We start from the raw sequence: 26,990 nt of genomic DNA on the forward strand, positions 1-26,990 counted from the left end.
CTGAGTATGTGTGCTGCATTCAAATTCCACCTGTCAATCAAAAAAAGTGTTGGGTAAAGCTGAGATACTGAATGCCACAGACTCAACAATCAGTACAGTACTTCTTTCTCCTTCCTCCCAAGTCTGTTCAGAGCTTGCATACAAGTACCACAATTACTAATTTTGTTTTATACAAAATTAATATTTCTTATACACAATTCTTGAAATGCAAAACATACGTATATCTTCTAGTTATCAAAAATGTACATCTTACTTCTATGCTTACAAATACAATCAGATCTTTATATACTGTGACGGTCAGTCACTTAGTGAGGGCAAGATCATAGGTATTTTAATCAAGCTTCTAAAACATGGTATTGTTTCCATGTTTCATTTGTGGGTATCTTGTAGACATCAACAGAAATAAGTGATGTTAAGATTTGTTTCGGTAACAAGGTCTGCAGTATTCAGCACAGAAACATATATTTCAATAAGTGAGACAATATGCATTTCAAAGTTCTCTGAATGAAAGGAGAAATGGGTGGAAACTTACAAGGTAAGGTACAGGTAAAAAGTTGTCCCGCATTCCATACAACTTAATAATTCTTCATTTCCAGTGTCCGATTCTCTGAAAAAGGCATGGCAATCTCAGGAGGAGCTGCGTTCCCTCTCTATTGTGCAGGCTGCAGTCTGTGTTTAATAGTTCATGCTACATTATCCTAACTGCATGATTTTTTTCTTTCACTCATAGCAATTGGGTGGTTTTATCGATACGAAGGCAAATATCCCACCACCCGAAAGGTAGAGAATTTTAATGGTGTGACAAGTTGCTTTGGTTTGTTTTTGTGTGGATTTAGTTTAAATTTGCCTTGGTTCTAATTCTTCTTACAGTGTTGTTTACCTTTCAAATATTTCCTGAAAATACATTTCATCATTTTGCTGTGATATAAAGACTGTCCAGAGAAATGAGCATGTGAATTTATGGTACATCATAATCAAAATATTTGAACAATGTATCTCACTTACAAATAAACAAAAGTAAGGTCAAAAGGTTGTCCACACATTCTGATAAGCTGGATGAATCCCAAACCCACGCAACTCAAGGGCATAGCTTCACAGCACTTCAAGTACAGTGTGATACATAGCCTGCAACCATCATTTTTCCCACTGCCACTCCTCTTCCGAAGGCTCTGAATCATGGTTCATTCTGCTTCCATGTACACTAGCAGCCCTACAGTGCCTCACCCAAGGCCTAGAGTGAACGTAAGCATGCAATTCTACTACAAGGGGCATCATGGCCTGCCAAATTCTGTCTTCAAGACACTCGCATGCATATTTTCCGCAGGCATTACTAGACAGTGATTATGAGCGAACGCATTGGCAGAAGTAGCCACCTTTAGTGTTTGAATATCCTCCTCAGCCAAGATCAGCTAACTCAGCACAGCAGCACATGAGTATGTTATTATAGCTATTACTGAGACATGGCAGAAAGAAGGGCAGGAATGGCAGCTCAACATTCCTGGTTACAGGGTTTACAGACGAGATAGAGAGGGCGATTAAAAAAGGAGGGGGGTCACAATATTGATTAAAGAAACAATTACAGCTGTGAGGAGGGACGATATGTTAGAAGGATCATCAAATGGGGCCATATGGGTTGAACTGAGAAACAAAAAAGGGGCAATCACACTGCTAGGAGTGTCCTATAGACCCCCAAATAGTCAGAGGGAGAGAGAAGAGCAAATATGTAGGAACATTTCTGAGAAGTCCAAAACAATAGGGCAGTAATAGTAGGGAATTTCAACTACGCTAATGTTAACTAGAATAGAATTAGTGTGAGAGGTATAGAGGGAGCAGAATTATTAAAATACATTCAGGAGAACTTTTTTAGCCAGTACGTAGCAAGCCCAACAAGAGAGGAGGCGGTTCTGGACTTAGTTTTAGGGAATGAAGCTGGGCAAGTGGAAGGGGTATCAGTGGGAGAGCATTTTGGTGCTAGTTATCATCATTCAGTTAGATTTAGGGTAGTTATGGAAAAGGACAAAGATAGACCAAGAATAAAAGTTCTCCATTGGGGAAAAGCTAATTTTACTAAGCTAAGATGTGATTAGGCCAAAGTGGACTGGAAACAGCTACTTGAAGGTAAATCAGTGTCGGAGCAGTGAGAGGCATTCAAGGAGGAGATAGTGAGGGTTCAGAGCAAGTATGTTCCCTTAAAGAAAAACGGTGGGACTAACAAATCTAGAGCCCCCTAGATGTCAAGGATAAAGAAAAAAATGGAAGTGTATAACAGATACCGAGAAGTAAATACTGCAGAAACTCTAGAGGAGTATAGAAAGAGGAAATAGCAGAGGCTATGACCATCATTTTCCAATTCTCCTCACAGGCATGGTGCCGGAGGACTGGAGGGCTCTAACGTGTATCGTTGTTTAAAAAGGGAGAAAGGGATAGACCGAGTAATTACAGGACAGTCAGCCTAACCTTGGTGATGGGAAAATTATTGGAAAAATTATGAGGGACAGGATAAATTTTCATTTAGAAAGACATGGATTAATCAAAGACAGTCAGCATGGATTTGTTAACTTGGGCTAACTTGACTGAATTTTTTGAGGAGTTAACAAGGAGCGTCGATGAGGGTAGTGCATTTGGTATAGTGTATATGGATGTTAGCACGGCTTTTGATAAGGTCCCACGTGGCAGACTGGTCACCAAAGTAATAGCCCATAGGATCCAGGGCAAAGTGGCAAGTTGGATCCAAAATTGGCTCAAAGGCAGGAAACAGAGGATAATGGTTATGGGTGTTTTTGTGATTGGTAGGCTGTTTCCAGTGGAGTTCTGCAGGGCACAGTACTAGGTCCCTTGCTTTTTGTGGTATACATCAATGATCTAGACTTGAAAAGGGGGTATGATTAATAAGTTTGCAGATTATACTAAAATTGGCTGTGAGGTTGATAATGAAGAAGAAAGCTATAGACTGCAGGAAGATATCAATCAACTGGTCAGGTGGGCAGAATAGTGGCAAATGGAATTTAATCCGGAGAAGTGTGAAGTCATGCATTTGGCGAGGGCTAACAAGGAAAGGGAATAGACATTAAATGTAGAGGAACAAAACATTCTGTGTATTTATCGATTGAGCTATTGGGAAAGTCACAATCATGGCTCTGTGGATTAAATTCTTGAATTGAAAATTAAAGTGACTCGTGTGAAGTTAATCTTTGAAGTGACCATTTTAATACCAGTTCATTTTTAGTGCAGTAATGCCTGATTAGTTATCATCCATAATAAATAAGACAGTGCCTTGCTGGTGACCTCTGCTGTCAGTTTTAAAAAATGCAGTGCAAACTTCACCCAAATTATTTATTTTTTACATCGAGATATTGAAAACTTCCAACTTCCACTTAACTAAAAATTAGCCAATTAATAATTGGTCATTACCAAAATTCCTAACACTTATGTGGTTTGGTATATATAAGATGTTTTTAAGCAGCAGTGTCATATTGAGGAGTAAGAAATAACGTGTGAAATAAGCTACAGATGTTAAACTGGTATTGGCAATATTAGGAATAGCAAACTTATAGCAGTAACGTTTCCACAAGTCCTAAGGGTTGCCATGTTCAAATAGGAAAAAGCTGTGACATTTCAGTATTGTTTCAGAATGATTATGAATACGGAAATAGAATGGAATGAGGCATTAGCTGGAGGATGAATGGCAATATAAACTGAAAGACTTTATTTTAAGTAAACTGCAACAGAACGAATAAAAATATAAAGAGTAGAAGCTGCTGGAATAATTTTAGTCTCAACCAATTTCCTCTGCCCTTTAAAGTTGCTTTTCCTCATTTAACAATTCCTCATCCCATTTCTCATGCTAACCTCCGTCATTCTTCAAGCTAAGGAGAGCCAGAATAGTATCTGGAGAGATAGACCTGACCAATACTGATTAGCTCCAGCTGAAAGATGTACGTAAACTAAATGAACTATGAGCTGAACACTGACCTACACTGAAGAGCATGACTATCTTCCCCATTGAGTTCTAACTCTTTCTCAACTGGAATGGAAGCAAGAAGTCATGAAAGGGACAGAGGAGGCAGGGACATTTTTCAGGAATGATTATTTTCTTAACTATTCCTCTATTTACTGTGTATGTACTCACTTGCATATTTTGGATTTTGCATGCGTTGAGGAATGAGAATTTGATTTTCTTAATTTCTGCACATTCTATTATTTTTCTGTTGCTGTGGCTAGTTTAATTTTTGAGTAGTTTGTGGTGGCTGCAATTTAAGGTTTCTCCATGAACACATCTCCGTATTAAACCTTGTTAGAAAGGGAAGGAGAGGAAGAGGTCCAAGGCTGAAATATTATTTGACCAGAGGAAGAATAAGAAGGAACTGGAATTTGAACTGAAACTCGCAAAAGAGAAAGAGGAGATGCTGGAGAAAGAGAAACAGTTGAAAATAAACCGATTAGTCCAAGAGGTATATTGGCACTGCAGGTAGTCAAATAAATGACTTTCAAGTAATGCTTCTGTGTGATTCCACGTCTTAAATAGTCCCCATCTAATGTGGAGATAATGAAGTCCTTCCCTGTCTATATTTTCAAAGATTTTTGGAGTGAGGCCATATTGGAATTTGGAAACTCAGCCTAATTACCTACCGTTCAACAAATATAACATTTGTAATTCAGTGGATCGTCATATAGCTTTGGGATTTGACAGACTGGCAAATCAGAAACATCCTTAATAATAACATAATATGAATAGTGCAAAGTGAGAGGAATATGCTGCAAGTATTTGGGGGGAGGGAAGGTTGAAGATTGCACTTACAATTGTTTGTGGGCGCTTATTGAAGAATATACTACAGCTATTCAGGGTTATTGCAGTAAGTGTTGAGGAATGCACCACAACTGTTTTGGAGAGGTGGGTCGTCTATTTAAATATTGTAATGAGGCTGATAGCCTCTGCTTTAACCTCCATTTTGAATTTAACTTTAGCTGGTCAGGTTTTGCAGGCCTCGTGAAACCCGCCAGCTAATGCAAGGCAAGGACTGCTGGATCCAGGAGGTAAGTGCCTTTACACTTGCCTCCTGGATCCAGTGTCCCTACCTCACCCATTCCATGTGATTGGAGGCCGACCCCCCCCCCCCCCCCATGAGGCCACCAATTCCCCCCCCCCCCTACGAGGCCCTCCCTCCCCATGCTCCTCCGTCCACCGATCATTCCCTAACCCACCCCCCACTCAGCATTGCTCCACCAATAACCCCCTTTCTCTTCCTGCTTTTCCAGCCACTGATTATTCTCTAACTCCACCTCCCAAGCCTGCTTCTCTCACTCCCGGTCCTAACCCAACCTCCACCACGTGCCCCCCCACCCCGCCCAACCTCCACCACGCGCCCCCCCCCCCCCCCGCTGCTCCCGGTCCCCAATCCTCACCAACCCTTCCCTGTGCTCCTCTGGCCCCCCACGCAATCTCTCTCTCTCCTCTCAATCTGGTTGGCTGCCCGAGGGGAAACAGAGGTTTCCCATGCAGATCAGGCCTTGCTGTTAAATTTGGCAGGGCCTGCAGGAAACCTGTTCTCACGGGTTTCCTGACCACTTCAGAGCTCCCAACCCACCTTTCTCGTTAAAATTCAGCACAATAGCTTACTTTTTTAATAGACAGTGGGAGTATATATAAAAAAGTAGTTGCCCAGACTTGCCTTGCCTGTGCAGTAATATTTGCCAGGCTACAATGACAACTTTTAAATCTTTACCAATCTGTTGAAATGTCTTTCGAGTGAGCTAAGTCATTGGTACATTGCTTCAGGTATCTGAAACAGAACGGGAAGATCTGGAAGAATCTGCAAAGGTTCAGCACTGGGTGGAGAGGCTGTGCCAGACTCGCTTAGAGCAAATCTCTTCAGCAGAGAACGAAACCCTTGAGGTAATAGTTATTAAGGCTGACTGTGCTTGTACAGAAATCTGTGCACTGCATGAAACACTGTTGTCAAATTTGTACAATATGGAAAATATTTCTATGGAGTGGGGGAAGCTAATAACCAACTAACTGATAGCAATCTTATCGTCACGACTGTGCAACGAAACTAATTCAAGTGAACAAAATGGCAAATAAACATTGACCAACCAACATTGAACTCCTGGATATAAAGTCATCATATACCTCGGGATGGATTTTCGGTCTTTCTGTTTTCGGGCGATAATGGCGGCGGGGCGGGAAAGTTAGCGGCTAGGAATAGTTTGCGCTTTAGTATGTAAGTTTGGGCATCTTGGCCTTGCGTCAGGGGGCACGGTGCTAAGAACATAAGAACATAAGAAATAGGAGCAGGAGTAGGCCATACGGCCCCTCGAGCCTGTTCCGCCATTCAATAAGGTCATGGCTAGTTGACATTGTAAATGGTTCCCTCTCTTCAGGGAGGCATTACGCACCTCTTGTGGTGCAAGGATGGGAAACTCCCAAGCTTAAAGAGCTGGGCTGTGAGTGCTCCAAGTGAGGCCTGTGCGGCTGTGAAGGGGTGGGGGGGGAGGTGAACATAAAACCACCCACAAAAACATTCCTAAAACATTGCCCATGCCATCGCAACACAAATCGCACAAAAAATTAAAACAAAAAAACACTCACACTTACTTTTGGAGTAGTTCACATTTTTGGAGTACTTCACTTTCCTCTCCTCCGCCGGCATGACTGGACCACTCTGATTTTCCAGGCGGACATTGCGGGAGCACTTCTGGGCGGATGGGTTTTGGGCAGGAGCAACCAAGGGGCATTGCACACCCGGCGCAGCTCTTCCCGGCGGTGCTCCTCAGCGTCGCCACAAAACCTAACCGGAGGATCGCGGCAGGGTGCTGGAGACCAGCTCCGGGACGAAATCTGGAGCGCAAAGGACCAGAAAATCCAGCCCGAGCTCACATTTAATGTCGAAATATTGGGGGTGACATTGGTCTTCGGCTGTAGTGCAAGACAGGCACAGTCCAATTTTATGCCTATTTCTTTTATTCAGTATATTTTCATACAATATTTTTCCCCAGCGCAGTTTGCAGTTCAGGAACTGCTTACCAGACTTAGTGAGGATCTCATTTTTAAAGCATTCTATCACGTATATCTATGTAGCTAATATTAATTTGGTGAAGCTGTAAATAAAAGTTTTTGCGAAATTCTTTTTAAAGTGTTCTGTTAATTTGAGAGAACCGAAGTCCATCACTTGGATTTTAACTTCCATTCCACACAGTTTCTGCCAGGCAGCGGCAGTTACAATTCCACTTTTGACGGTCCAAACCTCAGTGCACTGCATAGAAGAGAAATGTTAAGTTTGGTAGCTCCAGTAGCAGAAGGGGAGCTCATAGGTAAAATAACTAATTTTGAATGCTCAGCCTAAGTTGATGTTCAGAGTCATTGATCACTCACCCATGCCTACCTTTTGATGCCTTTATAACAGCAAAACCTTTGCTCTCTTCAATCATGGTTTATCCCCGGTATCGTCCTCCAACTTTACTCCCTCAAGGCCAAGCGGTGCATACTTCAGCCTGTCTGGTGCTCAACTGTTTTACCATCCTGGGCCACATCAAGGACTATTAGGTTGCACTATCACCTGCCAAAACCATGGACTACTCCAGGGTCATCCGAGAGAATAATATTCTCTGTTACCAACCATCTCCTTAAACCCCTCTCCCCTGTTCCATCCACTCTCACCTCCAACAAGTGCAAGGAGCTTATGGACTTATTTTTCACTAAGACTGAAACCATCCAACAGACTGCATCTGCAGCCTCCTCCCTCCTCCCTCATGCACCAACTCCCACCCTAGCCCTGAACCTGCATCTTTCTCATTTTTCTCCTATGACCTCTCATGCTCTCTCCAAGCTTATTTTGTCCAAAAGACCCACCTCCTGTTCTCTTGCCTTCATTTCCTAATAAACAGCTGACCACCCAACTTTCCTTTCTGTCTCCCATGCTAGCTGACATTGTAAATGCTTCCCTCTTCATGTACTGTCCTTGCTTTCAAAACCTCCAATATCATCCCCCTCTCCTAACAAAAACCCTTGTCCCCTCTGTCCTTGCAACCTGCTGCCCATCTCCAACCTACTTTTCCTTTTTAAAGTCCTTGAATGTGTTTGTCACCTTCCAAATCGGTGCCCATCCTTTCTGAAACTTCTCCAACGTCTCTCTCAATGTTGTCAGACTGGTTGTCTGATATCCAGTTTCTTACGAGCCACAATTTACTCCAGCTGAATATTGAGCAGACTGAAGCCATCATTTTCCGTTCCTACCGCAAACTCTGTACCCTTGATATCAATTCCATCTCCTTCCCCAGCCACTGTCTCAGAATGAACTAGACTCTTCACAATCGGAGTGTCTTATTCAACCTCAAGCTGTATTTCTGATGACACATCCCCATCACAAAAGACCACCTCTGTCCCCGCCTCAATGTATCTGCTGCTCTAATTTTCATCCATGCTTTTGTTAGCTCCAGACTCAACTATTTCAATCCACTCCTTGCTGGTCTCTCATCTTCCATCCTCCATGAACTTGAGTTCATCTAAAACCCTGCTGCCTGTGTCTTAACCTCCACCAAGTCCCATTCAACCATTACCCCTGTGCTCGCAGACCTAGATTGGCTCCCAGTCCACCATCACCTCGATTTAAAAATTCTTCTCCTCGTGTTCAAATCCCTCCATTGCCTCACCCCTCTCTACCTTTGTAACCTTCTCCAACCCTACAACCCTCCCAAGAACTCTGCCTTCCTCCAACTTTGCATCCCCACCATTGGCAGCTGCACCTTCAGCTCTCTAGGCCCTAAGCTCTGGAATTCACTACCTGAACCTCCCACCTCTCTCTCTCTCTCTCTCTCTCTCTCTGTCTCATTTAAGACACTTCTTAAAACCTACCTCTTTGATTAAGCTTTAAATCACCTATCCTAATATCACCTTCTTTGGTTCAATGTCATTTTTTGTCTGATTACGTTCCTGTGAAGTATCTTAAGATATTTTACTGTATTAAAGGCCTATTTACTATAAATTGATGTTGTTGACACTATCCAAAGAGTTGGGAATTTTCCAGTGTTCTTCGTAACAATGCTTTCTCAACCAATACTACCTAAAAAGATTAATTGGTAATTCAAGGCTGTTTGTGGAATGTTGCTATTGCAGAATGGATGCTCTATTTACCTACATTATGACGGTTACTACACTTAAAAATGTAATTCATTCGGTAAAGCTTTCTGGGATGTTTTAACATGAAAGAAATGCAAGTATTGTTTGTTTATAACCTGGGAACTTACTGATTTGTATAGCTAAAAACAAACAATATATTTATGAGACATCAACCTCAGGACCTCCATGAAAAATGCATATAAATTCCTCAACCTCCTTATAGCTTGCAAATAGTCTGTGGTACCCAATACAATGATTTGCCTTAGTGTGGAGAAGCCAGTTTAGTAGCAGAGTTTGGGGACATCTCCTTACTGTGGATTCAGTTGCTGCAATGGGATTCCTAAGGACCTGTTGCCCTGGTAAGGGGATACGTTTAAATCCCATTACACAACATTATCATCCTCATTTTGCCTATTGATAGTCAATAGGCAGAAAATCTAACATTATATTTCCAGCAGCCCAAGGCATACAACGTGTTGACAGAGCTGAAAATCTCCGTTGAGACATCTCACAACTATTTTTGAGAAGAACATTTTTAAAATGTGGGTGTTCCTTTTAGTGTGCAGAGTTTGCATATGTGCAGAGTTTGTCAATTCTTGAGTTGGCACAACTTTAGTTTCCCACTGACTAGTCAACATGGTTTAATTTACAATTCTGTACTGCATTTGACAGTTTTAGATTATAATAGAGGAACCAGCAGCAGAAGAGAAGAAGAAAGATTTGTTTTCTGTTGCATCAGCTGAACAATAGTGCAGTTTGCCCTTCTGCTTTTCTTTGAGTTTGAGTTATTCCCGATGATAAGGATGAATGCCACTGTGTTAGCATACATCTGTAATGAGATTAAATGTTTTTCAAAATCATATTGACCACCAGTAATTGTGGCACAGACATTGAGTTGATGCCCTTAAAAGGTGCATTCTTTCCTGATTCTGCTGAAGCCAAAGAAAAGTTAAATCTTGTATAATGTTCCCCATTTTATAGAACTCGAATTAAAGATTGCATTTCACTAATTTGAATTTATATTCTATAATACTCATCCGAATATACACTAATTAATAGGGCGGGTGGGCATCTTGTAGGTCTTGTGTCCTAATGTTAACTGGATTAACGCAGTATCTGAATTGGCACATTATCCGAAACTGTGAGCGCTCTGTCAGTAACATTATCAAAGTGATAATGTAATGAAAGTTTCGCCTCCATGTTGGTATGGTGTAAATGTTAAATGTAGCCCTATAAAATGAATTGTTTTATGAATTAACATTGGCATTTTTGTTGCTAATGTAGCTATTACCAGTAAGAATAATACTTCAAACACAGTCAGATTTGACTTAATCATCCCTTTATTAAGTTCCTAGGTGGCAGCTCTTATTCATATGTCTTTGTTTAGGAGTCCCAAGTGTCCATATTAGTCCAAGTTTAGATGAAAGGGGAACTCATCCATACTGTGCACCGTTAGGACCATTTTGAGTTCAGAATTTCTTTTGATGCTCGCTCCTACTAGCTACAAGATCAGCAAGACTCTTAAATTTTACTGAAGATTTTCTTCTAATTACTATCAAAGCAACTTTAATGTCTGGAAGATCGTTTCCAGAGGACTGTTCCTTCAATTTTTGGTTATGGATGTTGTTTGGAGTGGAAATTTTATTTTATGCTTTTCAATTGAGAATCATCCAGTTTAAAAACCCTGTTATCCACTAACAGGGGTCGAGTACGCCACCACCCCCCTCAACATCTGTACGGAAGTTTGCCGGTGGCCTCCAGCTGCATACCACCGATCTTGATGACATCAACTTGGATCAATTTGATCAGCCAGCAAAGCGGATGGCACCTCCTCCACCAGCACCTCATCTTGTTCCATCACCACAACCATCCAAGATTCCATCACCAACTGTCACGCCATTACGGAAAAAGCCTGCTCCACCTCCGCCATCTCCACGTCCTTCAAAACCATCCCACACAGGCCCCAGGATGCCTCCTTTGTCCCCAATCCCACCTCCTCCTCCCCAGCCCCCTCCTCCACCACCACCACTCCCCCCTCCAACGCCCATTCATCCTGTTGCCTTTGCTCGTTCTCAAGGTACCATCCCAGAAGCGACGGAAAGCAACTCAACTTATTACTCCCATTCTGGAACGGAGTCGGTTAATGAGTGGGAGAATTATAGTTCAAAAGCTGCATACAATCCTATTTACACCCCGACTGGCGAACGTTCATATCCAACCAGCCATAAGGTATCGACTGTGTGTTACAAAATCTGTTATGATTGCTGTGACATCTTCCTCTGGACTGTACACTTTCTAAACTTCTAGTCTAAAAATAGCCACTCCAAAATAGTTTGCACTACAGTAAACAGCCTTTTCACAAAAATTACTACAATGTGCATGGCAAACCAAGCAAATTTACTTACATGAACTATCAACTGGTAAAAATCAACTGACTCGCTTCTGAGTCAGAAAATATTGGTTCAAGCCCCAATTAAGTATTTGAACTTTTAACCTAGAATGGCGAAAGCAAAATACTGGAAATCTGAAACAAAAACAGAAAGTGCTGGAAATACTCAGCAGGTCAAGTAGCATCTGTGGAGAGAGAAGCATAGTTAACTTTTCAGGTCGATGACATTTCATCAGTTCTAACAAAAGGTCATCGACCTGAAACGTTAACTCTGTTTCTCTTGCCACAGATGCTGTCTGACCTGCTGAGTATTTCCAGCACTTTCTGCTTTTAATCTAGAATGGCAGGCCAGTCTAATACTGAGAGTGCTGCATTATTGGAGGTGCTATCCTTTGAATGTTGAACTGCCTATCTGACTATCCAAGTAGATGTTTAAAAAACCCTTTACAAAGAAGAGCTGGGATCCTCCCAGTGCTCTACGCAACATTCCTTTCTCAACAAACACTACTGGAAACAGATTCATTGGTGATTCATCTCTACATATAAAATGACTGCTGCACTTGCCTAATAACAGTGGCTGCACCCTCAAAAGTAATTCATTGTATGTGAAGCACTTTGAATTATTTCTGAGATGTTGTACAGTATTATATAAATGCAAGTTTTATTTAAAAACAAAAAATCATTGTTCTAAAACCATTTTAGCAAAAAAAAAATGAAAGCATGGATCATGCTCGTTCTGATACTTCCCTCTCTCAGTGGGAAGTATCTGGCTTTGCTAACATGGTTGAAATTTGCAATCAAGCACACAGAAGATTGTGGGCACAAACCTACTTTGTGCCATTTTCCAACACCGTGTGTTAATGCCCCATGCCATTGAACAGTTTTAATTAGCAAATCAGATAATTGAACTGTAGAGCAGGCTGAAATCACAAATTAATTTAGTCAGTGCCGATAGTTATTCACCCTCTTCCTGTCAGTAGAGAACATCTATGTGAAGTGAGCAGTTTCTTTCAGGTCATTTGTTTTGGTAGAAGTGAATGTCTGCTTCCAGCTATCGGACATTAATGTGGTTAGCACTGCAAAAGGTAAAACTCATCAATGTTAAAAGCCATGTTTTAAAATCTATATATTAATTAATAATCATTAATGTTAAGAGCGGTTACCTGAGTTTTACCTTTTGGTATATCCCTTTTTTCTGATAAATGTCAGATGTGCCCAGCATGCTCCTGACTTTGAAAGTTGCATGTGTTTGGAGTGACTTATTACCATTGACATGATGGCGTATGTTCGTATGGAATGATGATTGCAATCTGTGTTGACTTATCTCAGGTTATGAGGAACACGTCTCACGTTAGCAGAGTCTCTTCCGCATCCAATAACCCATTGGTACGTGAAAAAACTATTATGTGCATCTATGCAGGGGATCATAGGTCACTCTTGGCACCGGTGAAAGACTGATGCCAGTATAGTACACACCATTAAAGGCCAGCACTGGAACTTATACAAGAGACTTACATAGTTTCTTAGGGAAAAGCGAATAAAAGATTTGTAGGTGATGTCAGACGAGCGATTAACTGATTGGTGATAACACATCTCCTGCTCGTGGGTATTGATTATCGAGAGCATGTTCCCTACATACAGCAGACCTGCATTTATGATTCTGAGATATACACAAGCCATTTATTACCAGATATAAGTGAATTAGCTGGTGCATTGGAACATTCCTACTATCAGATTAACTCTTATTACTAAGGATGAAGGTGACAGACATTCTTAACAAAAGCAGAATCAAGGTACAAGTGTAGTGCTGATGTGAAGCAGTTTCATTGCACACCAGTGTGCATTTAAAATAGCAGTGGAGCCTGAATCAACTGTCAAGGCCCAAGTCGACACCAGAACAAGGCAGAGTCAGACTCCCTGGAAGAGGTAAACTCACTCCACTTTGGAATTAGTTGAGGTCGTCACAAGCTATTTACACTCCAAGTTAAGTGTCAGTGTGAAGCCGTTAGGCATTGCATCAGCTTGTGGAATATAAATGTACCATAAGTTTTAAATAGGATTAGTTTTTCTGTTCGATAGTGTGTCATTAAGCCAATCTTCTGTATTTTTTTCACGAACAGGAATTGCAAGACTTTGCCATACTATCTAAATGGAAGTAAGAAGAAAAGAAAATAAACAAAAATATTGAAGGATTTGAAGTGTGATGCGTATAAAATTAAAAAGGAATCCATTTGTTAGCAAAAGTTAAAGGGCTGAAAATTGCCCTTTGCTCCGATTGGAGGCGTCAACCTCCCGGAAGTCCCGCCCTTGACATGGAATTGGGCCGTGCGCCTCTCAAAGGAAGTTGAGCGCTGTCTCCAGAAATCCGCTTCCTTTGAGGGGCGTTGCCGGGGCGGCAGCTGTGTCCAGCGCTACGAGGAGGACCGCTATGCACTCTGCAGGCCCTTTGGTGGGCCACCAGGAACGTGATTGACTGGGCCAGCAGCCCTGCACCCAAAACGGTGTGCCGGGCTGCATGATTGGTGGTCCAGTCAATGTGAGGGCTGCCATTGTCAGGCCGACCCAAGAATTGTCCGACAAATAAAAATGTCGGCCCGGGGCGCTAAAGGCCTCCCCTTTAAGGGCTGCCCTCGCAGATGTCTGCCAGCTGGAACTGACATCCACCTGTGCCAGCCTCATGGTCCGCGGGGCGCAAAGAGTTCAGCGTGGGGTGGTGAGGGATTGGCACGCATGCGATGACATCATCGCCGGTTGCGCGGGGCATGGCACTTCCACGGCACCGCCCCCCCAAACCTCCGGGGCAATTTCCCCAGAAAAACACTATTGCAAAAACCCTCTGAAAGCGCTAACGGGGCTATAAAATGGGCCCCCAAAAAGTTTATTAAGTTAGAATGAAGATTTGCTTGACAAAGACATAGAGCTATAATAACTGAGATACTGTTACACTGACATTTCCTTTCCATTAAATCACATCTTAATATTAGTCCTTTAAGGTACAATGCAATATAGTTTTGTGTATTTCCAATCATTACTTTAGAGTAATTGATGTAAATTGAATGGGTTATGTACTGTTTTTCCATTGTAAAACACTATTCAGAAGGGCTTTATTGTGAACATGAGGTTTTAAAATATATGTATACAAGAAATAGTATGAACAAGAAAATGCAGCATTGGTTAGATGAATATGTTTTTGAGTGGCAATGTAATACATTTCTCATTTATTGAAGTGGGATATTAATCTTTTATTGCCCACTGTTTTATTTACATGTTAATTGTGCTTTCCCTTTCCATCTCCCATGGATGACTGTTCATCATGTACTGCACATAACTTCAGCAACTTGCCCCAAGCCCACCTACCCAAAAACGACCAATAGGGCCCATGGCTTCCAAGCCAGTCATGTTGCCCCCTAGTCCTAGCCACATGAACAAGACATGGGTTAAATCGGAACTGGTAAGTTTTTTAAATGTATTTATCTGTAAAGATAGTGGTAACTCTCTCTGTTCTTAATTTGTTTGTTTTTTAACAGTGGAATCTATAGTTCGGATAATTTTTATATAACAGCCAACTGCCTATGATGGTCATAGTTTGTCAGTATGACCAACAACTAAGGCCAGTCAATTGGAATTATCCTGTAATTGAGTTTCCACATATGCGTTATGTATTGCGGCCACGGCATTACACCTGCATTGGGCTAGAACCAGTCAGAGGCTAGAGAATTCGAGATAAGCCATGAATGGGAGTCAGAATCTGGAGAAATGGCCGGGATCAGGTGGGAGCTGGAGGATGGTGAGGTGGACCAAGATTAGGCAGGGGTCACAGGTTGTAGAGGTGAGTTAGGATTGAGCCAAGTGTAAGATTGTTCTTTTGTAATGAGCGCAGGGCTGCTGCTGGGAACTAACCAGTGTGCTCAAGGATCCTGGATAGACCTGTAGGTGTGTCTAGTCGACAAGTTAACATTTTAACATGAGCTAACTTACAGATATCATTAGTAATATTGTAAGTTATTGAAATTATATGAAGGACAAAAGAAAGCTGGAAGTAATTCCAAGGTATTTGTCAATTGAATGTTTCCAATGATAAACTCTGAGAGTAAAACTTGCATTGCTTACAACCATGGTCGGAACCCTGAGGTTAGAAACCACTGCAGGATAATTAAATGTTGACGTTCATTAAAGGTAGTTCCATTATATTTTGAATGTGTTTGTTTGCCAGCACAGATTTTTAAAGCAGATACCCTTGGCCAATGCATTTCATTGGGCCTTATGATAGGATAGAGTGGGAGAGGAAGCTGAAATCTGGTAACTCGGCAGAGCGTCAAATGGGATGTTTGTTTTCTGCCGGTATAGGGTATCCACATTCCATCGCAGACTAGTTTGCAGCAGCACCCATAGTTCACCATGGTTGAGGTAGGTTTATATGACAACTTGTTTTGGAGCTTTAACTCAGCGCATACTTGGGTTTTATGAATTCAGTACTTGGAACTGAAAATCTTTGATAACAAAAAAAGTTGAAACAAATAAAAATTAAAACTCTTTCCTAGTGGGCACTCTAAAGGAGGTCTTCTGGGAAAAAATATTTTCCTGCAACACCTTTCTGGCCAGCTGGTGCAATTTGTATAGCTTACAGGGGGCATTCAGTTTAGGCAACTGATCTAAAGTAAGTAAAGCATAAAGGTTTGATAAAGATTACTGAAAATTTGCTGATATCCAACATCCTATTTAGGGTGATTCTGCTGTATATAAAAGAAGTTGATGTATAGATTGTGATAAATGAGGGAAAACACTAGGGGGTCGATTTTCATTGATTTCGCCAGGTGTTAACGGGTCAGACCTGTGATGTATATAGGTCCCCAATTGCCATTTTGGGTTGAAACTGTTCGGAGCCTGCACCGTGCACATGTGCGATGTAACCCAAGAGGCCCACTAAATTTAAATGTTAAATTACTTTTGTGGACACAGGTAAAGCATTCCTGCTCTTCCAAGACTAAGAAAAATGATCTGCGCCACTGCTGCCCCAGGACTCTCACCTTCGGCAATTGGCATCCCAAAACTTGCCTGCCAATTAAATAAGACTGGGGGCCTCAAAATCACAGGGGCCTCTATGCCACTGGAATGGGCGACCGACTGACCGACACATTCAGTCAACCAAAAGTTAGAATTGATCCCAAGCTCCACTGCAAGGGGTCAGTGAACATTTCAAGACTGAAATAAGAAATAGGCCCAAACACATTTTTCAAAAATGTTGCGAAGAATAATATGAATTATTGTTAGACATTTTCAGAGCATCTCCAATAATGGCTTCTCTTCCCACCCCCACACAGTTAGTTCCAAAGATCTATCCTTAGCCCCATCCTCTTCCTCATCCACATGCCAACATCATCCACAGATTTGAAGCCAGCTTCCCACATGTACACTGATGAGAATGACACCCAGTTCTATCTCTCCACCACCTCTCTTGATCTCTCCATTGCCTCTGTGCCATCAGACTGCATAGCCACATCCTAGATTGGATGAGCTGTAATTTCCTCCAGCTAAACATTGGGGGTGAAATTCAATGTACTTGCACCCCCCCCGTTAGTAATGGGGAGCAAGTGCATTACCGACCAAGCGTGGCACTGGCAACGACTCCCGCTTTATTGGACGGGAGTTTAGCGGCAGTGCTAGGGTTAATCCGCCCAATTTCCTCAGCAGCTGCAGGAGGCATCGATCGGGTGGTCGGCTGCCACCGGGGCGATAATTAAAGGCGAGGTGGCCGAGGTAAGTAAAAAAAAAACTTTCCTTACTTTTCGTGGGGTGCTGTTCCATTTTCTTTGCGGGGTCCTGGCCACGATTGGTCAAGCAGAGTGCTGGGCTGATCACACGGCATGCCCCGCTCCCTAGGTGGTCCAAGTAGGTCCTTTTTTCATTGCAGAGTCTGCAGCCTGGACCCTTCCCTTCAAGGGAGGGAAGGGCACTTTGGGTGTGGCAGTACTGCACGGCCCAGTGTACAGCGCTGATGAGGCGTCTACCCCGTTAGCACCCCAAGGAGGATGCTTGAATTAGTGCCCCACATACCTTTCAGGAGCGCTAAACCGAATTTTTTGAGAGGCTGGAAACTTTAGCGCCAGGCGCTAAGTTACCCGCCTATCGAATGTTACCTCCCCCAAACGGGGCAATAATGAATTTTTTTCCCCCATTGTCTTCTGTCCCCAAACTCTCTACCCTCACCACTGACACCGTACCCCTCCCATAACACTATTCACAGTTGTAGGCTGAACTGGACTGTTTGCAAGCCACGTATCCTATTTGATCCCGAGCTGAGTTTCCGACCCCATATCCTTTCCATCACAAAGACTGGAACTTATGCTGCTGAAACACTTAGTCTTGTTTTTGTCACCTTCAGGCTTCATTACTCCTATGCTCCCCTGGCTGGCCTCCTATCCTTCATAAATTTCAGCTCACCCAAAACTCTGCTGTCCATATCCTTCTTTGCGGCAGGTTTCGCTCAAGTATCACTCCTGTTCTCGCAGCCTCCAATGGGTGCTGGTCACGCATACCTTCAAATTTAAGATTGTTGCAATTAAATATGGGGACTCCCCATTCTCTCTCTGTAATCTCCTTCAGCGTTACTGCACTTCCCCCCTCCCCGCCCCCCCCCCCCCCCCCAACACTTTCCTCCTGTGACTCCAGCCTTATATGCTTTCCTCCCTTCTGGCAGCCATGCTTTCAGTTGCCTAAGCCTTGTGCTCTGGGATTTCCTCCCTAAACTCTCCAGGACACTCTTCTCCTTTCAGACCTTCTTTAAAACCCATCTGTTTGATCAAGCTTTTGGTTCACACCCCCTCGGAATCTTTCGTTCTTCGGCTCACCATCTGTCTTTCTCACTATTTTTCTACATTAAAGGTGCAATATAAATGCAAATTCTTGGTAGTTACTCGAGCTAATCAGTCCATTCCTTTCATTGGTGACTGGGGATTGATTCCATAAGTTTAAGCAAGACACTTCATGATTTTCTTTTCAAGAATTCACTGATTGAAGAGGCACTCATTGCGAGCAGTTTCAATAGATATTTGATTGTCGATCACTCACTGTATATTATCACAGCCAAATAACTCTTGAAACATGCCAATTTTCAAGCTTGTAGCTTTGTTGTCAAAAAGGGAAAACATCACTGATAAGTACTCAAACCAAAATTATATGTTTGTTTTCGGAAGTGTGATGATGAGTACTGCAAGCTTGTCTGGTAGTTAATAGTGAAAAAGGGGTTCGCTGAAGATCATGCCTCAAATATAGAATTTGTAGCAGTATTTTTTTGATTTGATAAACTATATAGCTATTTATCTTTCCAGTGTGGAAAAGATGTTGAAGCATGTTCTTTTTTGGAGCTGTGTTAATAAATTAATAAAATCATATGCAACAATTTATTAAGGGGGATAGGCAGAAAAAAAACACGTAAACAGTAGCAGTGTCTTTTTCATGATGGATGGACTGATTCTTTATGAAAATGAGCAGTGTGAACTCTCCCTGAATGCAGTTTGAAGGAAAAGCTTGCCTGTTGAACTAGAAATTAGAGCAACAGCAGCCATCTAATGATAATAAGAGACCTTTGGTCTCCAGGGAAGTGAATGCCACATTTCAAAAAGGTTGATTGAAGCAATTATTGTTAAACTTTGATGCAGAAGGTCCTTGAAGGGGCATTTTTTCTTGTTAATTTGCTAACACACAATGAGATGATAGAAATAATGTTGAACCATGTAGCAGTGGTATCTTCATAAGGAAAATGACGTCTGACTCTTCAAGTTCTTTGTTTCTCCCTGAGGGAAAAATTTATAATGTTTGTCGAACTTAACTTTTTATGAAGAAAGAATCTCATTGTTCACAGCATTTAACTCTTCTGGGCTCTTAAATTTCCCCAAATGGCCAAAATCATTCTTTTGCAAAGTAATCAAAAGAATTTTATTTTATTTGTTCATGTGATGTGGGCATTGCTGGCCAGGCCAGCATTTATTGCCCATCCCTAATTGCTTTTGAGAAGGTGTAGTAAGCCAGCTTCTTGAACGGATGCAGTCCATATGGTGAAGGTACTCCCACAGTGCTGTTAGGGAGGGAGTGCCAGCATTTTGTTCCAACGGCGATAAAGGAACAGCGATATATTTTCAAGTCAGAATGGTGTGTGATTTGAAGGGGAATTTGCAGGTGATGGTGCTCCCATGTGCCTGCTGCCATTGTCCTTCTCGGCGGTAGAGAGGTGGTAGAGGTTTGGGAGGTGCTGTCGAAGAAGCCTTGGTGAATTACTGCAGTGCACCTTCTAGATGGTCCACACTGCAGCCACGATGTGTCAGTGGTGGAGGGAGTGCCAATCAAGCAGGCTGCTTTGTCCTTGATGATGTCCAGCTTCTTGAGTGTTGTTGGAGCTGCATTCATCCAGGCAAGTGGAGAATATTCCATTACACTTCTGACATGTGCCTTGTAGATGGTGGAAAGGCTTTGGGGAGTCAGGAGGTGAGACACTTGCCACAGAATATCCAGCCTCTGACCTACTCTTGTTGCCACAGTATTTATGTGGCTGGTCCAGTTAAGTTTCTGATCAATGGGGACCCCCCCCACCCCAGAATGTTGATGTGGGGGATTCGGCGATGGTAATGCCGTTGAATGTCAAAGGGTGGTGGTTCGACTCTCACTTGTTGGAGATAGTCATTGCCTAGCACTTATGTGGCGCGAGTCTTTGTACTCGAAATGCCACATGACACTTATCAATAATTATTAATTGATTTTAATTTGGCTCAGTTGATAACACTTTTCCCTCTGAGTTTGAAGGTGTGAAACCAACTTCATTATTTGAGCACATAATTAAGGCTATGCTACCGTGAAAACATGGTGTATTTTCAGAGGTGCTGTTCTTTGGATGAGATGTTAAACCAAAGCTACATCTGGTGATTAAGGTAGACATTTACGATCCAGTGGAATTATTCCTGGTCTCCACATCTCTCCCTCTACCACAATAATAAAAAGATTAATTGCTCATCTCATTGCTGATTGAAGGATCATGCCGTATACAAAATGGTTGCTGCATTAACCTACGTAAAAAATATAATTTAATATTATTGTGTTGCAAGAGATAACTATGACTAAACCACTAAAGGAATCTGCTTCCCTAGCAATCATCCAAAGCCCATTTCATATCTTCTGGAAGGAAAAACTGTTGAAATGTTTTAATGTCAGACATAAGTTTTGTTACAAAGCCAGGTTTGGTTCTGTTAATAGCAGCAGTCACTGTTGCCAGTTGACAGCTCTCAAACTAAATATTCTGCTCTGTTCAAGTGGCTCAACACCATACCATAAAAATATCTAGCATTTCAGAGTTTGGTACAGACTGTTCTCTCCCATATCTGCAATACATTCATGGAAATATTTCATTTACACTCTCAACAATCTGAATGTGGAGTTAGCTTTGTGTGCACATTTTAAACAATGTGACCATCTTAAAAATGTCTTCTACACAATATGTTAGTTATAATGTACAAATATTCTTATGGTATTAGCTTTAGCCCCATTGTTGCTGTAGTGCTCACTGATAGAAATAGGTAGTCAGAGGTGGTGATTCGGTATAAAATGGCACATATGGCAGTTTATGAAAGTCTTGGTATGCATTGATCATCCAGAAATCTTCCAAAGTATCACCTTTGACCCTGTTGAATACTGTAATGACACTTCAGTACAAATATAGTACTACAATGCATTTTAAATTTATACTGCGGACTCATAGCATGGCTGTACCCCTGAAATTGTCCACAGGGAATGGAGTATAAAAGCAGGGAAGTCTTGCTACAGCTATATAAGGTATTGGTGAGGCCACACCTGGAATACCGCATACAGTTTTGGTTTCCATATTTACAAAAGGATATACATGCTGTGGAGGCAGTTCAGAGAAGGTTCACTAGGTTGATCCCAGGGATGAGGAGGTTGACTTATGAGGAAAGGTTGAATAGTTGGGCCTCTACTCATTGGAATTCAGAAGAATGAGAGGTGATCTTATAGAAACGTATAAGCTAATGAGGGGGCTTGACAAGGTGGATGCAGAGAGCATGTTTCCACTGATGGGGGAGACTAAAACTAGAGGGCATGATCTTAGAATAAGGGGCCGCCCATTTAGAACTGAGATGAGGAGAAATTTCTTCTCTCAGATGGTTGTGAATCTGTGGAATTCGCTGCCTCAGAGAGCTGTGGAAGCTGGGACATTAAATAAATTTAAGACAAAGATAGACAGTTTCTTAAATGATATGTGGATAAGGGGTTATGGGGAGCGGGCAGGGGAGTGGAGCTGAGTCCATGATCAGATAAGCCATGATCTTATTGAATGGTGAAGCAGGCTCGTGGGGCCTTATGGCCTACTCCTGCTCCTATTTCTTATGTTCTTATGTTCTTATAAGGTTGATGATCTCAACCATGCTATCATTAACAAGTACAAACTGCACTACCCCACATGCAGTGAGACAGAGGAGCAAAACATGTAAAGAAAGTTTGTTTGTATTTTTTAAATCCTGGACATAAATAAATGTTATTTGGTTCTCTTAGGGTATATTCACACTTTTGCTATAAGTCTGAGACTGAGGTAGATGTAGTTCTGGTTTTAGCCAGGCAGAACGATATTTGCATTGCTTGGCTTCTGCCTGGCTGGAACTGCAACAATCTTGCTGTATGTATAGCTGGATAAAGGCATGGGCTGAGCTCTCTACCAACAGATCAAAATTTACATTCCCAATTTTAATAACCTGCATCCGATGAGAACAGGGTGTGCAGCGTTAAAATCCTTGCAGCAGCCGACTCAATCAATTCTCACTGAACTATCACTACAACACCAACAACATATATTTATATAGCGCCTTTAATGTAATGAAACGCCCCAAGGCGCCTCACAGGAGTATTGTGAGATAAAAAATTTGATACCGAGCCACATAAGTAGAATAATAGAAACATTGGTCAAAAGAGGTATGTTTTGAGGAGCATCTTGAAGGAGGAAAGAGAGGTAGAGAGACGGAGAAATTTAGGCAGGGAGTTCCAGAACTTGAGGCCCAGGCAACAGAAGGCACGGCCACCAATGATTGAGCGATTATAATCAGGGATGCTCAAGAGGGCAGAATTAGAGGGGCGCAGATATCTCGGGGGGTTGTGGGGCTGGAGGAGATTACAGAGATAGGGAGGGACGAGGCCATAGAGGGATTTGAAAATAAGGATGAGAATTTTGAAATCGAGGTGTTGCTGAACCGGAAGCCAATGTAGATCAGCGAGCACAGGGGTGATGGGTGAGCGGGACGTGGTGCAAGTTAAGACACAGGCAACTGCGTTTTGGTTCACCTCTAGCTTACGTAGGGTAGAATGAGTACTACGAGCAATTGAGTAGACTAGGCCTATATTCCCTGGAGTTTCGAAGAAGTAGAGGTGATCTTATTCAAACATATAATATTCTTAAGGGGCTTGATAGGGTAGATGCTGGAAGGATGTTCCCCTGCCTGGGGAATCTATAACTAGAGGTCACAGTCTCAGAATAAGGATTTGGCCATTTCATACTGAGATGAGGAAACATTTCTTCATTCAGAGGGTTGTGAATCTTGGCAATTCTCTACCCTTAAAGGGCTGTGGATGCTCAGTCGTTGAGTATATTCAAGACAAAGATTGATAGATTTTTGGATACTAAGCGAACTAATGGATATGGGGATAGTGCGGGAAGGTATGGTTGAGTTCGAAGATCAGCCATGATCTTATTGGATGGCAGAGCAGGCTTGAAGGTCCAAATGGCCTACTTTGGCTCCTATCTCTTATGCTCTTATGTTATGTTCGTTCATGTGCTTTACTGTACCTTCACACACTTAACACCGTGGCAAGCCTCGCAGCCACATCTCACAGTTTGATCTGGCTGCTCTGCTTGCTGCCGGCGGTTGTTAGGTGTGTGAATGCTAACACCTTTACAAAGATGGTGTCCGGCACACTTGCCATTGGAAGTTTCTTAGTTTAACTGGATCGTAGTGCCCAAAAAATGGTGCTACAGTGCCCAATTTCTCCCCCTTGGAGTTGCTGTTTTACAGTCTGGGAGTTGGAAATCTGAAGCTACAGCAGTATCATTGATGGGAAGGTGTAACTACAGTATGACAGGTTTACTTAGGCAGTTTCCATTATTAATGTAGATAGAGAAATTTACTGTGAAAAAAATAGTTGACAAGGTTGGAGGATAATGTAGCAGTTTAACAAAAATAATGGCATTCACCATCATCTAGAAAGCAAACAGTTCAAAACTCTGACTTTTAGTACATTAATGAAACCTACAAATGTAGATTTCTTTTTCAATGGGGGAGAAATTCGGTCACGCCTCATTTGGGGCGGTAATCCAGACGGAGCGGTAATTTTAGCGCCTTGAAAAAGTTTGCGTCCTCCGCCCAGAAATTCGGCAGAATTAGGCAAAGAGCTGACGGGCGCTAAATCAGCCATTGTACACTACAGCTGGGGGAATAATAACGAAAATTTGACAATAAATCTGGCGGACCCACTGCGCACACACGGAACTCCCAAGTCAGATCTCGGGAACAGCCAACTCTTAAAGGCGCGGCAACTCAAGCATGCGCAGTTCAAGACTCTCACTCATCTGAGACCAGGAGGATGGATGCGGAGGCAGGTCGATAACGGTGCACTGCTTCTCGGCCGCGGTCCTTGAGGCGCTGCTGGAGGCCGTGGAACAGCGCTACGATGCCCTGCTGCCTGGGCATCCCCCAGAATGTTCAGGAGGCTGTGGCGGGAGGTGGCACAGATATGGTGCACAGGACCGCGACTCAATGTCGGAAGAAATTCAATGACCTGACGAGGTTCGTCAGGGTGAGTACCCGTTACATTATCCTTGCAATGCCTTCATGCGAGCCTCACTGCTTCACACTGCCCGCACCTTCTCTATGTGTGCCAGGCCATGCTCCTCGTTGTTGTAGACACCCTCAAAAAGCTGTCTATATCCTCCCCAGACATGCCCTGCCCATCCAAGCATCTCTCGCTTTCTAGCTCCTGACTCAGCCTGAGGACACCAACAACACCTTTTAACTCTCCATATGCAGTCACAGGCCTTCAGCATCATACTTAATCATACCTCCTTGTGCCCAGACCCCACCTTTTACACATCCACTGTGAGCTGTCACGCAGTCTGAGATGCCGACATTCACACCTCATGACATCAGTAGCGAGTCACTTACTACAGACAGGTGTTGCACACCAGTAGCTACAGACCCAAAGATAGCATCTTGTTTTGCTCATTGCCGGCCAAGCTCGCCCACAACAGGCAAGAGCAGGAGAGGAGGGGAGCCAGACCTCCAGGACCTCACCGCCATTGAGGAGCGAGCGTCTGGTCTCATGGGCCCAGCAGTCGGAGCGGTGGCGGTCGAACATGCAGAGTCCCCGCAGGACACTGACAGTTTGTCAATGAGATGTCCATTTTCTGTAACACCTCTCACCCTTCATCCCACGTGTCTTACAACATGTATCTGTAAAATAAAGATGCCCCTCCTTTGTGCCTTCCTGCCCCCTCCCCAACTGCTACCCACACTTGTGTTGCTTTGTGCTTACAGATGATGAACCAAATGTGCCACAGCCTGCCCATCAGCCAGCAACCTCACACGAGGGGAAGGATGAGGAGGTTGTCGGGATGTGTGTACCCACCGACCAGGACCCGACCCCAGCGCCCGCGAATGGGGACTCCAGCTCGGTGGAGGACACCAGCAACTTCCGGGGCTTCCCAGATGCTGACATTCCTGGACCCAGTGGCCTGCAGCAAAGCGCAGCGCGAGGGGAAGCTCGGGGGCCAGCTCTCCGGAGGGTAAGTCGGCCCAGGTGTCCTGCTTACAGTCAGGCAGTGGGGTCCCAGAGGTGCTAGTGTGTACCATGGTTGACGTGGTAGCAGCCATGATATCACAGGCCGAATCCACATAGAGTCTTCGTGATGTCAGGCAGACACAGGTTGCTGGCATGTACTCTCAGACTGCAGTGGTTGAAGGTCAGACTGCAGCGTTCCGGGCACTCCCTGCGTTCGTTCAGTCTCAGGGTGCTGCCATGCAAGCTGTGTCTGCCGCTATCCTCTCTGTCTTCTCCACGGTCAGACGGGGAACAGACGGTGCCGCAGCAGGTCAGCTATCTGTGGGGGCACATATTGCTCCTGATGCTCTGGCACCACCCCAGAGGAGGGTCAGTGTGCTGCTGGAAACTTGACGGTGATGTCCTTCCTCACAATGACAGCATTCCGGCTCCCGCCACTGCCTGTCCAACTTTGCACCCGACGCGGCCTGCACCCCAGCCGTCCCACATTGCTGCCGCCCATCCTGAGGCGGTGCAGTCAGCAGTCAGGCCTTCCATGCCCACAGCTGTTCGAGGGTCATCTTCCTCGGCCAGCTGACCTGCATTCCTCAGACACACAGCAGCCCTCAAGCAGCCTTGCTGCAGGCACTGGGGAAACATTAAGGAGGAGCAGTAGGCGAGGGAGGGGGTGTGAGGCAGAGGGGTAGGAAATGCTAATGGAAAACACACTGATTAAAGGTGTCCCCGTGGATCCCATTTACTTCATGGTGGATATGTTATTCATGTGTTGTATAATTTGAAGGGGCATGTGCACCATTTTGTTTTATTTGAGGAGATGGGGTTTTTGGGTTGTTGGAGGGATGTGTTGAAATTAAAATGGAAGTTTGACCATTTCCTTCAGCCTCTGGTGTAGTATGACTGTTGACTTGTTGCGGAGATACGTCCTTATCATGGCACAATGCGTGACCATTATTAGCTGCATCCTTCATCTCCCTCCATTTAAGCGAAGCACTCACTCCATTTAAGCAAAGCCCTTATGAGCTGCCACTGAATAGCCCTGCCGCCGCCAACGTTTGCACGTTGCCTCCTCTGTGGCTGCTGCTGGTCATCGTCATCTTGCTGGACATTCGGTGCGTTGTCAGGTTCCTGTTGCTCCTCCTCCCCCTCCCCCTCCTCCTCTTGAGGTGGGCCTGCGATCCCTCATGATGGCCAAGTTGTGCAGCATGCAGCACACCACAATGCATAGTGAGGCCTGTTGAGGGGAGTATTGAAGGCTGCCTCCAGCGCGGTCCAGGCATCGGAATCATTCCTTCAGCACCCCTAAAGTCTGCTCTATGATGTTGCGGGTTGCAGTATGGTTCTCATTGTAGCGTCCACCGGCTCTGTGGTGAGGTTGCGGAAGGGGGTAATTAGCCAGGTGGCCAGGCCATATCCCTTGTCCCCGAGCAGCCAGCTTTTGCCTTGCCGTGGTGGCTGAAACAATTGAGCACGGTGCTCTCCTGCAGGATAAAGTCATCATGTGTACTTCCAGGATGGCGAGCTTGACTGCGAGGATGCGCTGCATGTGGTTGCACACGAGCTGCACATTTAGGGTTTGTTATCCTTTTCTGTTTCTGAAGACCTCTGCATTCTGAAATGCTGCTTGCAAGGCCATGTGTGTGCAGTCAAACACTCCTGGGACCC

General features: G+C 43.6%; 1 protein-coding gene across 1 annotated transcript in view; it reads left to right on the forward strand.

Moving 5' to 3' along the window:
• Positions 1-26,990, forward strand: part of ush1c (Usher syndrome 1C) — a 319,880-nt gene that overhangs the window by 171,787 nt on the left and 121,103 nt on the right. Inside the window, exons 17-22 of the mRNA XM_070898764.1 lie at positions 731-796; positions 4,303-4,451; positions 5,777-5,893; positions 10,817-11,344; positions 12,834-12,890; positions 14,839-14,940. Of these exons, the coding sequence (XP_070754865.1) occupies positions 731-796; positions 4,303-4,451; positions 5,777-5,893; positions 10,817-11,344; positions 12,834-12,890; positions 14,839-14,940 (1,019 nt within the window). The remainder of the gene's footprint in view (positions 1-730; positions 797-4,302; positions 4,452-5,776; positions 5,894-10,816; positions 11,345-12,833; positions 12,891-14,838; positions 14,941-26,990) is intronic.

The sequence above is a fragment of the Pristiophorus japonicus genome, chromosome 14, assembly GCF_044704955.1.
Source record: "Pristiophorus japonicus isolate sPriJap1 chromosome 14, sPriJap1.hap1, whole genome shotgun sequence".
Classification (NCBI taxonomy): Eukaryota; Metazoa; Chordata; class Chondrichthyes; family Pristiophoridae; genus Pristiophorus; species Pristiophorus japonicus.